The sequence below is a fragment of the Exophiala bonariae genome (assembly GCF_035927105.1).
Source record: "Exophiala bonariae strain CCFEE 5792 chromosome Unknown scaffold_20, whole genome shotgun sequence".
NCBI classification, from domain to species: Eukaryota; Fungi; Ascomycota; class Eurotiomycetes; order Chaetothyriales; family Herpotrichiellaceae; genus Exophiala; species Exophiala bonariae.
In genome coordinates, this window is record NW_027042495.1 from 205,464 (window position 1) to 220,759 (window position 15,296).

Here is a 15,296-nt window from a genome sequence, read left to right on the forward strand (position 1 = left end):
TAATAGTTCTCCTTATTCACAGGTGCATTCCATCAGCACCGTTGTCCTCATCATCATCTCCCAGCTGATCCCTCAATTGCTGCCGCAACTGTTCATCCGTCAACCTGCCCCCAGGCGCGGCCGACGAGCCATTCGTAACGGCCGGCCGCTCCTGATCAGCACTGCCATTCACCGCACTTCCCTCCTCATCACCTCCATGCCACCTACCACCTCGTCGCTCGACCTCCTCTCTCAACAGTCGAATCCGATCCTTCTGCCTATTAATGACGACCAGATTCTCCTGGATCGCCTCAAGACAGTCCTTGTCTCCGTCTTGCCGCGTTTCCTCTGGCAGTGTAGTGTCGGCCCGGATGCTGTCACTGTATTCTTGTAGCTGCCCGTTGGAGGCCTCGAGGTGGGTGATGGAGTTTTGGATCTCGTTGGCTTTGGAGTACAGGTTCTCGACGGGGAGGTCTTGAATTGCGAGCGCGAATTGTGAGGCGTCGATGGGTCGTGCTTCGCTGGACATGTCGGTGGTATCAAGGGAGCTTAGTGCAAACAAACGAGTTTCTTCAATATAATCTGGGAATGTTTAGAGTGTTGATGACCATGGACAATTGCAGAAAAGTCAACTGGTCTGGAGTGGGGTGAGGGTGACGCGTGCGGGGAAGCCTGGCAGAGCCTTGTGGCTGCGGGCATTTCTTCACATTTACAGTATGATGATAGCAGTCCAGGTGGTATACAAAGCAGCTGAGGAGGTCTGGAAGCAAATGCATTTATCTAGGGCTCTGGAGTCTCCTCGGTCTTTGCCAAAATGGCTTTAGTAGTACGAACAATCATGCTCGCCAGCCTTGCACAAATTCATGTAGGCGATCGATCACCACCCCGAAGACTGCATTGACACTGTCGGCCAACACCTGGTCAAGGACCTTGACTGCCTCTTCCTCACTCACGTCAAGATGGAAGCGCTCTCGAACTTTGCCAACGGCACCCCCAGTCAATCCCATTTGTTCCTCCACCAATCTCACATCCTGGACCGAGCTTTGGACCATGAGACTAAAGAGGTTCAGCACCAATGAGCTCGACTTTCGCAAAGCTGCGTACGCTGTGAAGCAATACTGCTTGAATTGGGCGTACTGAGGCGATGCGGTTCCACCTAGGCCCTCCACCATTTCTTTGCAAAGCTTGATGAGGGGTGCGAAAGGCTTGGGATCTCGTCCAAGGATAAAACCAAAGTCAATATGGAAGAAGTGTCCAGAAGGTTGTAATAAAAGGTTGTCCAGATGACGATCTCCTACTCCAAGAATGTAGGTAATCACACAGTAACCAGCACATGATCTGATGTACGTGTCCATGGTCTCCTTCCGAATGCCTTGCGGGCCTGATGCATCGGGATTGTTGGCACGCAAATATGCGAGCACGGATCCTTTGTACTTGGATGACACCACAGAGATCGCAGTAGATGGGATGAATTGAACAGCGCCAGCCAATGGAGAGGTTGCCAGGATCCTGTAGGGGGTGAGTTTGAGATCGAGATTTTCTTTCAACAGTAGGTTATTCATAAGCGTGATGATCTGAATCACCAGTTGATCTTGCCTGAGATCGTCTCCGGTCTTGAAGATGATCGGGTACTCACTGTGCGAGAGCGATCGGGACTGTGCCGAAATTGTAGATGACTCTCCTGAATTGGCGATCTTGAACTTGAGTAGCAATGGTGACAGGGATGATTTGAACACATTTGCTCCATCGGGAACCACGCCACTAATCTCAATGCTAGGATCCAGTGGTAAAGGGATTGGTGGCTCGATTTTGATGAGTTCATTCTTGGGATCCGCCAGATATTTCTTAAGTCTCTCAATCTTGTTTGGTCGACTGTCTCGTCCAAACCGAATTTCCTTGCCAATTCTGGACAGTACCGCCATCATTTCACCTTGTCTCAACAAGATCTTTCTCTGTTCGGGATCTCGTCGTTCTAACTCGGTCATAAAATGATATTCGACTTTCGCAAATAATTTTCGGTCCAATGTGTTGGTATCTAGTCCTTGATCGTCAACTTCAACCATCAGAAACCAATGCAAATAGTTCCCCAAGGTGAAATTGTTGGCGGCGCGATCAATGAGAAATGTGGCTAATGATGAAACGGGTAAGCCATCCTCTTCGGCCTTGTACTTTTCGAATTTCAAGGCTTGTACCAATTGAAGAAGGTATAATAATAATTCGGTGTCGTCGGCTTGTCGTAACCTATCGACTGCGTAGGCTCGAACCACTGGACTGTCATAGGTAGGACCAAGCAGCTCGAGTGCAGAGTCGATATCAATCTTTGCCCACTTTGGTATCAATTCGCCCAATTGGCGAGCTTCATTGGGGTGGTTCCAGTCCGTGGCTTTGACAACTTTGGTGAGTGCCCGCTTGTCGCGGCTAAGGTGACGACGGAAGGTCCATAACACATCCTTTTCCTGAGAAGTCAGCTCTTGGGTCGGTCCATAGGACAAGATGTCATTTAGGATATCCCTCATTTTAGCATTTGGTTTCTGATCGCTGTCGGAGTAGGCATTTCGGTCGCTTCGAACGAGACGGTGATGTTTGATCTCGCAGGGATTCTCCTTGTAAAATTGATCAGGATCAAAGAGTTGGATGACAGGGAATTCTTCGTCGTCCACAACAGTTGTTCCTGCTGCTATCCCTGGACCATAGCGGACCTCAGGTGGAGGCTTAGCACCAAGAGCTGAAGCTGAAGGAGTGTGCTGAAACTCTTTCATCATTTTGGATGGCTCATATTCATGGTCTTCAAAAATAACTGGAAAGTCCCATCGTGGAAAGTCGACGTATAATGTAAAATGCTCTTCGTCGTCCGTCTCAGCATCTGAATCGCTGTCCTCGTCGGACTCGGTATTCTTGGTTTTGAGCTCTACAGCCTTGTGCTTTGCTGCTTTCGCTATAGCAGCCCGTTTTCTTGAGAGTTCATCTACCTCGCGAGCTTTCTTGCGGACATTCTGAAAGACCAACTGATCTAACCAGTCATTCTGGGGGAGTTCATTCATTTCGTGCTTCTTGAATAACTGTTCGAGTCTCTCCAACTCCTCTTCCTCTGGAATGGCAGGAGGCGGGTTCTCGTCTCGTTTCCGTCTTTTCGGTCGAGGTATGTGCGGAGTTGATGAGGGAGAGTGACCATCTGCTTGATGACGGCGGTAGACTCTACATTTTTGGCGACCTTTTCTCAGTGCACCATCGTTATCAAACAACTGTATTGTTGTCCCACCAAAAGGGATATCGTGGTTAATGCTCCCATCCTCTGGACAGGGAGAGAGATCCCATATCGTGATGGCAATCTGGGCAGACAGAGGACAGTCCTTAACCAAGACTGGTAGTTCCAACCATTTGTTCCAAGTTCGAGTGTTCTTGAAGAAGATATGCGGGGTTTGCATCGATACTCCTAACGATTTGGACTCTGCCCATAACTGTGCCGTCACATGAAGTTCCGATGTTGGGCTTTGCACTGATCCGATATGCCGGATTTCAGGATGCTTTAACAAAGTCGAGTACGGTATTGATTTCTGTCTTCCCTCCAAGTTGTTTCTAGATGTGTGTTAATTCAGCTGAGAGTAAAGACCCATGGCTTCAAGGATAGATAGGAGCCTTGTGCTGGATAAAACATACATCTTGATGCAGACCGGGAAATCTATCTGACGAGATGTTGCAAATGTGTAAGAGTCCATGATGTTCCGAGTGACAGATGCATCACGGAAGCATCAACCAAATTCCAAGTCGCTCAGACTCTAGAGTCTTCGATGTATGTATTTGGGTATTGAGCAAAGTCGTCGTCAAAGGCAAACCCGGTGCTGGCGGTGGCTTCCTCCTCGACAGCCTATTGCGGCCTAATTAACACTAGCGCCCCTCAACGCGCCAAGCTTGATTAGGGACGCGATCCAAGTGGCAGGCGCGTCTGTGGTTGCTCCTCCACCGCCACTCGCACCTACCACATTAGTTTACATTTACTACAGGCTCATCCTAGACACTTCAATTGTTCGATCTGGTTTGGTGTTATAAATTCGATTGCTACCGTACACGACTATTTCAGCCAGACTAACTTCCCTACTAATGTCAGTCAGGCTATGATTTGACTATGGCTCGGCTAAACACCCGACATCCCTCATCTGAGATAGAAAGCCGCAGGCGATCCTCTTCTTCTACTCGCGAATCTTCAACTGCATCTACACCCCCATCGGTCGACTCTGACAAGGAGAATAACCAGCGATCAAGAAAGAGTCAGGGAAAGCGCAAAAGTGGGGCTGTATCCATGGGTGATCGATCAGACGCTGGATCCGCCAGTGCCCCGAAGAGGAGGAAAGTCAGTGAAGGCGGCCCTCAAAGTCAGGCTGCACATCGGAAAGAACTGGAACGGCTGGACACGAAATACTATGATCCTGAGCAAGATCCTGAAGCACGACGAGAATTGCGCAAAAACTTTCGCAAACTCTACTCCAAGTACAACGAATCCAAGACAGATTATCTCAAGCCAGACAATAAAGGTTTAGAAGAGACCTTGCGAGAGGCAGACAAGCTCTACCAGGATGTCAAGCAAACGTCAGATGCCACTATCGACTCTCGGTTGCTGGTAGAGGTTGCAGATTTTTCATACAAGAAAATCAACAGCTTACATCTGGGAAATGTGACCACTGGAATCGATGTCGACGATTTTGTCACCAAGTGTATTGGCTTCATGAAGAGAGGACAGGAAGTTGAGAGAAATATTGCGTATCATCCGCGCAGCACTCAGGCTGGGTCCCAGCACCAGCGGCGGCGCACCCGAGCTGAAGAAGACGATGAGGATGATGGTGATGGTGATACGATGAACTGGGAATATCTTGGGCAGAATGCTTGCTTCCTCTACAATTCTCGCCCATGCCTCACAGGTTTCATGCTTGGTCCGCTTTCTGTTCAGAAGAAGGTGCGACAACAGACACAACGGAAGGCGAGAGAGGCGCGCAGTCAAAATACACAAACCACTCGGCCGACGGAACTGGGTGCTGAAGACCTAGAGAGCCAGGAGTCTGCTAGTCTCACAGTGGTCTGCACCGAAATTGCACGGCTTCTCACGAATGCACAGGAGAAGGGCAGCGAGAATGCCGAGAGAGAATTTGAGGAACTTGTTGGTGATCCTACCGACGAAGAAGCAGCAGACATCCTTCGCCGCAACAACATGGCGGATAATGGATGTGTTCCACTTTTCAATTTCTGCGTCAACCCCAGGTCGTTCGGACAGACCGTGGAAAACATGTTCTATGTAAGCTTCCTAATCAAGGAAGGAAAGGTTGGACTGGACTTCGACGCGAACGGTCTGCCAACACTGGGTATCGCAGCCAGTCGGTCAGTTGCTGAAAGACAGGAATCACAGCGAAATCAAGCCGTGTTCACTCTAGACTTTGACACCTGGGAAGAAATCACCAAGAGCTTCGGGATTGAGAAATGCATTATACCCCATCGCAAGGATGAAAAATATGATGATGGCATTATTGAATATGCCGAGGAAATGGAGGACGATGCGGATCGAGTAGCTGAACGAGAAGATTCCGAGCTCTATTCATGATTCATGTGTTCCTGTCAAGGAAGATTTTGATCGAAAAGATCCCGGTGGTCGATCGGAGAAGAAATACAGATTAATGCACATGATACGATTCCCATTGAAACGATACCTAGCTAGACGATTGTTGGATCCAGATCATGAGATACTAGTATGCCATGAATATCAAGTACGCTACATGTTCCCATGTGCGTCCAAGAAATTGTTCTGATCCGAGTGATTATGAATGGATTGATTGATCCTCTTCTAAATCGCCTAGGTGATTCAGAGCCACATCGTCCCTCTAAGCACTACAATAGTAACGGTGATCTCTAGAACAGATAATAGTCAACTCTTAGTTCAGTGCACAGAGCATAGCTTCATCCATGTACTGGCAGACTCTCCAGCAGATAGATATCTTGAGATCAAATCGATAAAGGGCGTATGTGTAAAAGGTGCGAATTTGGGTGGTGAAAAATCGGGCGACTGTCGCGAAACAGGTGACCATCACCTCTCTATCGAACGATGTCTCAGAGCCCTGTTGCTTCGACAACAAGAAAATGTATCTCCATGAAATAGAGATATCTCATTCTCACTGAAGTGCCGAGTCCTCGTCCACGATTCTTCCAACCCTGCTTCGGCTTCGGCGTTTTGCAGACCTTTTGGAAGTGAAGAGAAGGACCCTGAGATCCACAAATCAGGGTTCGGGATCCATTCGTAGGCCCGTCCGGCTAATGAGAAGCCTCCTGGCCGTGAAGATCACACTGGTGCCTGATCGAAAGTGACACCCAACCGTTTGATCCAAGTGATTCCTTGGCAGCATTTGCCATTCCCACAGAGGTATAAATACCTCGCTTTCCCTCCCATTCTTCTTTGAGACCTCCTCATACTTACCTTGTGGGAGTGGCCCAGCTCAAGAATCGGGCTTACTATTACGGTGTCCCTGCATTGCACATCGCGGTGGAGGTCGTGATTAAGTGTCCTTCGGGGCTCTTATCCGCGCATTTTTTGGCTCTATCATCACATTGTGTGATCTTTTCATCATTGGTCTTTTCGCCCTTGTGCGAGGCTTTGGAGAAGAGTGTTCTGTTCTGTTTGTGGACGGGTGTAGAAGAGTTCTTGGGGATCCTTGGACTTGACGGTTGCTGTATCCATGTGTCATAATTTCATCGACGGGATGGGAATAAAAATCATTTGGAAGACTCGTAGAGCTATCAGCTAGGTTGTGAGAAGAGGGCGTTCTGAGCATATGGTGTGAAATTGGAATGAGGAGAGGACCAGGGCAGAGGTGCCGGAAGGTTTTTTTGACCACAACTTCAAGAACTGCAGGCGGGCGATGAGAACAATATGAAAACTAGATATTCTGACTTCGGTCTCTACCAAAGTAGATGTAATTTGAGTGCACAAATTTCAATTGTTGAGTGACGAGGGATGTGGTAGGTGGTTGTCTGTGCCTTCCATCTCACGGAGGTCTAGTTTGAGGTACGGTCCTGCCGCCGCCGCGAGCAGCAGAGGAAGCTCCTGCTTCGGCGATTGAACCTGAACATCGCTCCTTCCCCAAATCACTCATCATTGCGCTCTGCAGTGGTCGATTTTTCTCTTGATCAAAATCACCTGAGCATCTACACTCTAGCTGCAAATTGGCTTGTGCGTCAATTCTACCCTTCAACTTTCTATGGAGAGTTAGCTGGCCTGATTATGAAGCCATCGGCTACGAACGTCTTGTCCATCACACTCTACAACTTGTCGACACAGCCTTGAACGGCTCTATACTGAACTTGAGCAAATATATCCAAGTCATCAGCTCCATAGCTCAGCACTGCGTGTGTCCCTCGCCTGCACAGCGGGCAGGGGCTCTAGGCATCTCTGGCTATAGCATCCTGCCCAAGCAGACATACTGTTCCCCGCATCTTGCGCCTGTGGCTCGGTGCCTGCAGAAAGAATTCTCCAAATTCCATCCGCGGCCCACAGACACGTACTTACCTAGGTCTTCCTTGAGCCGAGGATAAGTCTGCAGGTAAGATCAACCCATCAAATGTACTTGAAAGATGTAGTTCGGCCCTGCAGCCGCGACTGTTCCTCTCCGTTATACAGACGACGGAATACAATCTCTACTGATATCGATAGACTCCCTCAGTGATCTGATCCATCATGTCTTCCCTCCAAGCTCCCCAATCCTACAACTCCCTCCGTTTCAACCACATCAAAGTCTCTCATGTCCCAGCATCCTCTCCTACTCCCACAGCCGTCATTCAGATCACATTGTCTCGCCCGAATAAGCACAATGCCTTTACAGATGTCATGAGACAAGATCTCGAAAGAGCGTACGGGTTAATCGATATTGACGAACGAGTCAAGGTTGTGGTTTTGACTGGAGAGGGCAGGAGTTTTTGCGCCGGAGCCGATCTTGAGATCGGTTTCCTCGGTGGCAAGAAGGGAGATGGCAGTGTTGCGAATGCGAAGACTGAACGTGATGTAGATCACAGGGATGGGTGAGGAATATGAGATGGCCACGCAAGAACCCATGTACTGACAAATGCAACAGAGGTGGCAGAGTGTCTTTGGCCATCCATCGCTGCACCAAACCCACCATTGCCGCCATCCAAGGTGCCGCAGTCGGTGTCGGTATCACCATGTGCTTACCTGCATGCATACGAGTTGCATATTCCAAGGCCAAGGTCGGCTTCGTCTTTTCCAGACGTGGAATCATCATGGAAGCCTGCTCCTCCTACTTCCTTCCTCGCCTGATCGGACACTCGAGGGCCCTACACCTGACCACGACTGGTTCAGTATATACCGCCGACAATCCTCTCTTTGGCACACTCTTCTCCGAGCTTCTTCCAAGCCCAGAAGCAACATTGGCTCGGGCCTTGGAATTGGCTGACGAAGTCGCCAATAACACGTCAACGGTCTCTACCAAGATGATGAGAGACCTCATGTACAGAGGCCCCGACAGTGCCGAGGGTACCCACCTGCTCGACTCAAAAGTCATCCATGGATTATTCGGCAGCAAGGATAACAATGAGGGAGTCCAAAGTTTCATGGAAAAAAGGCCTGCGAAGTTTACGGGACAGATCCCTCAAGACGCACCTGACGCATATCCTTGGTGGAGTCCTGTTGATATTAACGGTGGTGTCGTAGAGGGTCAGCGCCCAAAGCTGTAAAGGAACTCAATCAGCAACAGCGTGAATAGTAGAGTCGTACCTTGCGCATCGTCCTCGAAGCACGAATAGATTCATGACATCATTTATTGAACCATTGAATCTTGATGCTTCGAGTAAGTATTGACCTACTAGAACCCGTTAGCACTGACCACAAAGGGGGAGGGAGGTGCTAATAAGTCTGGGCATCAGGTAATGACCCAACCTAGTAATGACCCACGCCTCGATATCGCCACCACGACAACTAAATCATGAATTTCCTATTCTACAGGGCTATTGACACTAAATTGATGCATGAATGGTGTCAAGGAGTCATCCAAGTGTCTATTACTAGTGGTATTCCTAGTGGTTGAGCGCGTAGTTGACGTCGCTGTCGCCCCTAATGCCTCCATACCTTGCCTAGCTTGCCTGATAGTCTCGATACTCGCAAATACCTCATTACAATCGATTGCGACTCGCGGTTGTCTCCTAGCAACTAGCTCATCTAGCTGTTGACGCTGAGTAACGAGCTGTTGCGATTTAATAGTGATATCCCATTGTAGCTGGTCGAATGCTTTAGCCGTTTTTTGGAGTAGTCGACGTACTAAGCGAGAAAGAGTCTCCTGGGCTGAAATCGACTCTGTTTCCTGTCGTATTTGCTGTCGAGTAAGTGGCGTATGAATATCATTCGATATATACTGAGCTTGCTTGCGTGACGGTGGCGTAGTTGGTAGTATTCGCTCATTTTGGCTGTTTTGAAGGACTTGACTCGATCGAATGACTTTACGAGGATCCTATGGATATATACCAGCTGCATTCCACGCCGTACGGATATGATAGGTTGATAAGGCCTCATTGCTTGCTTTTTCATAGGTTTTGAGAAATCTGCTCTTCTTTACGGCCGAGGCGTCGTCGTACCTTGCTAAGTTAGCAATCTCATCTCGATAACGGCATTTTAGGAGCGAAAAGTAGGCAAGATCTAGCGGCTGGAGAATATGGCTTGAATAAGAGATTAGATAGACTAATACCACTCGATTAATATGGCATTGCCACATAAACTCGTACGTAGCGTAACTTTTATACCCGTCAAGTAAGAGGAGTCGATAGCTATTCGTTACCGTCTGAGGGAGGAATATTTGATGTAACCAAGCTATTCCAATAGTATTTGATGTCCATCCATTAGGTGAAACCGTATAGGAATAGTTAGGAGTGTCTAGATTCGTAAACTACGTTGATTGAAGCATATTTCCTTTAAATATAACGAGATACTATAGTCGACGACTAGTCGCTGATATTGTCTCAATAATTAAGACCCATTCACGATTTTCTAGTGTTACTTTGTAAGATTAGGTAGTACCAATCCTACCAATTACTTGTTGATTGGCATAGACGCCTAGGGCGATTCCAGTCTCATCTATATTGTAGATATGGTTCGAGAGTATTGAATATCGCTCTCGAATAGTATTAAAATGCTTAAACCAGCGATTTAAGGACTTAGGAGTAGTGCTCTAGAGACGTAATCTATGGATCTTTTTACCTACTTTAGAGCGAATCTCTGGATGACGTTAAATAAATCGTAATATCCAGTTTTAACCAATACTCGAATGCTCCGTTGGAACACCTCGAATAATAACGACGAGATCTCGTACTTAAGTAAAGCTAGGAGGGTGTCCTTACACCTTAAGGTCGAGTATCCATCGTACGAGCATATGCTCTTGTTGATTCGATAGGAGTTGTTGTGATTCATGAGTAGTTACTCGTGAAAGACCACCCTGTAGTCGACGGCCAAGGCTTTTTCGATCCACGTCATTTGCCGCCGCTGTAGCGCGGATACTGGTATATCGACAATTTTGGTAGTCGGATATCGCTTGGAGCATTCTAGTCTCTCGATTTGATGCCATTATATCGTACATAGAAAGGAGGTGGTTGAGTAATGAGGTGTTGTAGGAGACTAGGAGCATGAGACGCGACTGGAAAACGCGTGGGTCATTACTAGGTTGGGTCATTACCTGATGCCCAGACTTAATGGATGAGACTCTGTTCCTATATCGGATGAATCCCTCTATTTTTCTTGTCCCTGCAGCCCGCTCAGTCATCTGACTAAGGTTCTTCGATCGCGATGCAAGCCTTGGAGCTTTTGTCAGCAGCCGACCAGCGTGGACCAGGGCCTGAACCTCGGGAAATGATGACATTGGTGGAGGGGAGTTTTGGCAATTATTTCATCGCAGCATGCTACCACTTGAACTCGCAGCAGATCACATCATCAATGCGTTCTAGAACTGCTTGCTATCCACTCATTCCCTTTTCCAACAAAAACACTTGCATCACTGGTCGCCGACTCGCCGTGCTGGCTGTTCGTTCTTTACACAAATAATTAGTTCCTTTCCCTGCCCTCTCCCACAGTATTTATTTCTTCCTCTGTGATATGTCCGCTGGTTCCAGGTCTCTTCCCAGGCAACTCTCTGCTCTTTCTCTCCGTCCAGCACATCTGAATCTGGCATCCCAGAAATCCATCACGACTCTTTCTCCTCGCCCCATTCCCTCCGTCAACCCCGCGTCATCCTCCACATCTCGCCTTGCAGGCATTTCCAGACAGTTTTCGTCCTCAACGCTAAACATGGCGCCCGTCACGAAGCAGTTTGACTATATCGTAATTGGTGGTGGCTCTGGTGGTTCCGGCACAGCCAGAAGAGCCAGTGGGTGGTACGGTGCAAAGACCGCCATCATTGATGCTGGCGTCTCAGGCGGAACATGTGTGAACGTCGGGTGAGGCTCTCCTGGGACACCGCACCGAGTCCATATACTGATGCTCTCTGCTAGATGTGTACCAAAAAAGATGACCTGGAACTATGCTTCCATTAATGAAACCCTTGAGGCCGGGAAACACTACGGCTATAAATATGGAGAGGTGTCGCACGACTACCAATCCTTCGTCAAGAAGAGACATGCTAGAATAAAGGTTCTCAACGGCGCATATGAAAGCAATTGGGCAAAAGAAGGAATAGAATTGATTCATGGAACTGCTTCTTTCATTTCAAAGACCGAGCTCGAGATCAAACCCAAAGATGGAAGCGAAGCTTACAGAATCACCGCACCACACATCGCCATTGCCACTGGAGGATATCCCACAAAGCCCGAGGACATCAAGGGTTCTGAGTACGGCATCACCTCTGACGAGTACTTTTTGATTGAGCATTTACCCAAGAAGATGGTCTTTGTCGGCGCAGGCTACATCGCAGTCGAACTGGCAGGAGTCATGAATGCGATTGGTGTTGAGACACACCTATTCATCCGAGGCAATACCTTTTTGAGAAAATTCGACCCCATGATCCAGGAGACCATGACCAAACACTACGAGGAGGCTGGCGTCATCGTGCACAGAAACCACCCGGGAATTAAAGAGGTCATCCAGCTGCAAGCAGGTGTGGACGAAACAGATCCTCGCGAGAAGCAATTGAAAATTATCTCCAACGACGGATCCGAGCTCATCACAAACGAGCTCCTATGGGCCATTGGAAGAAGCCCAGAGACGAGAGGTCTTGGTCTGGACAAGATCGACATCAAGCTCGGTCCCAAGGGCCATATCGTGGTCGATAAATTTCAGAATTCATCTGTGGATAGCATCTATGCTCTGGGCGATGTCACTGGCCAGGTATTTTTTCCATCCTCTCAAGGGGAAAACTCGTTCTTGAAGGCCTCGTCTCCGTACTAACAACCCGAAAACAGGCCGAACTCACCCCCGTAGCCATCGCGGCCGGAAGACAACTCGGCAACCGTCTTTTTGGACCCCCAGAGCTCAAAGAATCACATCTCAACTACGAATTGATCCCCTCGGTCGTCTTCTCCCACCCCGAAGTCGGATCAACTGGCCTGACGGAACCCGAAGCCATTGAGAGATATGGAAAGGAGAACATCAAGATCTACCACACAAAGTTCTCGGCCATGTACTATGACGTGTAAGTCATCTATTATACTTTTCCTTCCTGCCCTAAAATCCTTCGATGTACTGACACACCTGTTTACCTACAGCTTCCCCAAGGAAGAGAAAGCCAAACACCCCACCGAATTCAAGCTCGTGTGTTTGCTGCCCGAGGAGAAGATCGTCGGTCTCCATATCCTCGGTGAGGGTGTCGGTGAAATGACCCAAGGCTTCGGCGTGGCCGTCAAGATGGGCGCCACGAAGAAGGATTTCGACAGCACTGTTGCTATTCATCCGGTAAGTGCCAAACGCTTCCATTTCGTTTATGAATGTTTGAGTTGTGGTACTTTTGCTAACTGTGATTTCCCCACGACAGACAAGCGCAGAAGAATTGGTTACTTTGAGATAGATCTCTTACCAAGTTGTGAAAATTATGAACGAAGGCTTTTACCAGGCTTCGGCTTGAGAGGAGGAATTAGAATTAAACGAGGCAGTGATGACCATCCTGTCAGACTCATACGACAATGATATCCTTAAGACTCAACAATTCTACAGGTGTTTCTACGTCCTCGAACGGAGTGGCAGATATGAGCGTGATGATCAGCCGTACTGTAGTTCAAGCCGTGCAGTGGGCGGACGTGACGACTGACTCGCGGGCCACATTTTTGATCAGCTCCGCGACTCAGGAGCGTGTATGACGTCACAGCACGCAACATAGCGGCCTGGGACGCGACCTGGATCGCTTCATCTCTGTTTATGGTACGTCAAAGGTGGCGACACAATCGGTAGACGACATCTTTGTGATGATGCCCGAGTAAGTTGCATTTCTCATCCGTGATTGTACAAAGCTATCAGTATTTTTAATGCGGACCCTTTCACCATTGACATTCCTTTGTTGTGTGCCGCTGGGTCACCATTAACTGAGGCATTCACACAAGGCTGCCATCCCGTGGCAGGTGGGATCTATATTCCACAAGCACGCTTTCAATCCTTTACACACAGGCAGTCTTTAATTCGACATCTTAGATCTGGAAGTCCACAATGGCCCCTGCCTCGAGATCTCAACTCGACGATTCTTGGGTAGTTGATGACGCCAGTTCTGATGTGAGTTGGGACGGCACACCACCAAGCCTTCCAGCATCACAGGAGACCAACGGATCTTCAAGGCACGCAAATCATTCGCAAGAAGAAGAGAATCAGACTTCCAACTACTCTAACTCACGTTCTTACACCGCAAAAGGGGAACCGGAATTCATCATGCCTGCAATCGACCATGAAGTTTCACCTACTCGACGACAAGTCCGAACACGCAACCCTGTCACACCAACTCGAAGGCTCGGCTCAAAACCCAATCCAGGATCAAGGCCATCACAAAGACCCCTGAGAGCTGCGCAGAAAGATCTCAATGCAACATCGCTCAGCGACCAAGCAATAGAAGTCATTCTTCAGATCGGAGGGTGGTTTTTGGATGTGCTGGGTGGTGCCCTGAGCACACTCAAGAAGCCTATCTCATGGGTTGTTGCCGCCTATCTCTTCGCCGGCCTCATCATGACGATCCAGAATCTCCTTACATCTTCCATCTACACTGCGCTCTCACCAATATGTCGCGTTCCAGGTGTTTCGTTGCTTCATTTGCCAATCTGCCACTACGCCTCGACTGATGTTGACACTCCTACGATTTCATCAGGCTCTGCGCCCGTCGAGTTCGACGAACTGATGAAGACGCAATCTCATTTTGAGGAGATCATGTCCGAGTCGGCAGCGGGTGTATCTCTCCCAATGGATATGAAACGCTCTGAGACCTCCATACGCGACCTTCGGCAGATCGTACGCCACTCTCAACTGGCTTCCCGCAACGAGTTGGTCCTGGAATTCGACGGCTTCATCGAGACCGCCAGGATCGCTAGCTACGATCTCCAGAAATTCAATTCCCATGTTGGTCGAGGCGTGGACATCGTACTTAGTACGGCGCGCTGGACCCAACGCGTGCTCGACGACATGGACGTGAAGCAGTCCTCTCGCGGAATGATCCCCAGTTTCTTCCAGGAAAGGCTTCTCGCGCCCTTCAAGCCCGTTCAATTCACCGAAGACCGCCTTCTCGACCAATATGTTAAGCACACCCGCATTGTGTCCGAGGAGATCGATCGACTCATCGAAGAAGCACAAGCTCTACTTCTCGTCCTTCAGAATCTGGAAGACCGACTCGATGTCATTCATTCCGTGGCTATGCACGACAATATTGCGGCGCAGGCATCCAAAGACGAAATCCTGACTCATCTGTGGACGCTTGTTGGTGGCAATCGAGGCAAGCTGGGCAAATACAACAATCAACTCACCCTTCTCCGCCAGCTCGGCCAGTACCGTAAGGTCGCATGGGCACATGTCTCCGGCACAATATTGACGTTGCAGCGCATGGGTGCCGAACTCGAGGAGTTAAGGACACGTGTGGGAAGTGCAGAGCTGCTGCGCGAGCACAAAGAGATTCCACTGAGTGTGCACATCGAGAGTATTCGACTTGGCGTTGAGAGGTTGGAGGAAGGCAGGACCCGGGCTAGAGAGGTCGAGGGGCGACATATCCGGAGAGTCGTGGATGGCGTGGACGAGCATATCAAGGGATTGAGTTCGAGCTGAACAATCTTGAACCAGCGGGTGATGATTATGATGTGATGATGGAGAGTTGTTGGATCTATTTTGGGAC

The 15,296-nt window shown here is 48.8% G+C and overlaps 6 protein-coding genes across 6 annotated transcripts; 4 read left to right on the forward strand and 2 right to left on the reverse strand.

Moving 5' to 3' along the window:
* Positions 1-16: 16 nt before the first annotated feature.
* LTR84_005366 (uncharacterized protein) lies at positions 17-508 on the reverse strand (the record flags this gene model as incomplete). The annotated part of the gene is made up of 1 exon (XM_064848936.1): positions 17-508. The coding sequence occupies one exon, from the start codon at positions 506-508 to the stop codon at positions 17-19; it is 492 nt and encodes a 163-aa protein (XP_064704150.1).
* Positions 509-815: 307 nt separating this feature from the next.
* LTR84_005367 (uncharacterized protein) lies at positions 816-3,695 on the reverse strand (the record flags this gene model as incomplete). Its single annotated transcript, XM_064848937.1, has 2 exons — positions 816-3,555; positions 3,637-3,695. The coding sequence occupies 2 exons, from the start codon at positions 3,693-3,695 to the stop codon at positions 816-818; spliced, it is 2,799 nt and encodes a 932-aa protein (XP_064704151.1).
* A 407-nt stretch (positions 3,696-4,102) lies between these two features.
* Positions 4,103-5,566, forward strand: LTR84_005368 (uncharacterized protein; the record flags this gene model as incomplete). The annotated part of the gene is made up of 1 exon (XM_064848938.1): positions 4,103-5,566. One exon carries the CDS (start codon positions 4,103-4,105, stop codon positions 5,564-5,566), a length of 1,464 nt encoding a protein of 487 aa, XP_064704152.1.
* A 2,124-nt stretch (positions 5,567-7,690) lies between these two features.
* Positions 7,691-8,703, forward strand: LTR84_005369 (uncharacterized protein; the record flags this gene model as incomplete). The annotated part of the gene is made up of 2 exons (XM_064848939.1): positions 7,691-8,031; positions 8,085-8,703. 2 exons carry the CDS (start codon positions 7,691-7,693, stop codon positions 8,701-8,703), a joined length of 960 nt encoding a protein of 319 aa, XP_064704153.1.
* A 2,593-nt stretch (positions 8,704-11,296) lies between these two features.
* On the forward strand, positions 11,297-13,064 carry LTR84_005370 (uncharacterized protein; the record flags this gene model as incomplete). Its single annotated transcript, XM_064848940.1, has 5 exons — positions 11,297-11,445; positions 11,500-12,331; positions 12,406-12,635; positions 12,709-12,895; positions 13,008-13,064. The coding sequence occupies 5 exons, from the start codon at positions 11,297-11,299 to the stop codon at positions 13,062-13,064; spliced, it is 1,455 nt and encodes a 484-aa protein (XP_064704154.1).
* Positions 13,065-13,639: 575 nt separating this feature from the next.
* Positions 13,640-15,229, forward strand: LTR84_005371 (uncharacterized protein; the record flags this gene model as incomplete). Its single annotated transcript, XM_064848941.1, has 1 exon — positions 13,640-15,229. The coding sequence occupies one exon, from the start codon at positions 13,640-13,642 to the stop codon at positions 15,227-15,229; it is 1,590 nt and encodes a 529-aa protein (XP_064704155.1).
* Positions 15,230-15,296: the final 67 nt, after the last annotated feature.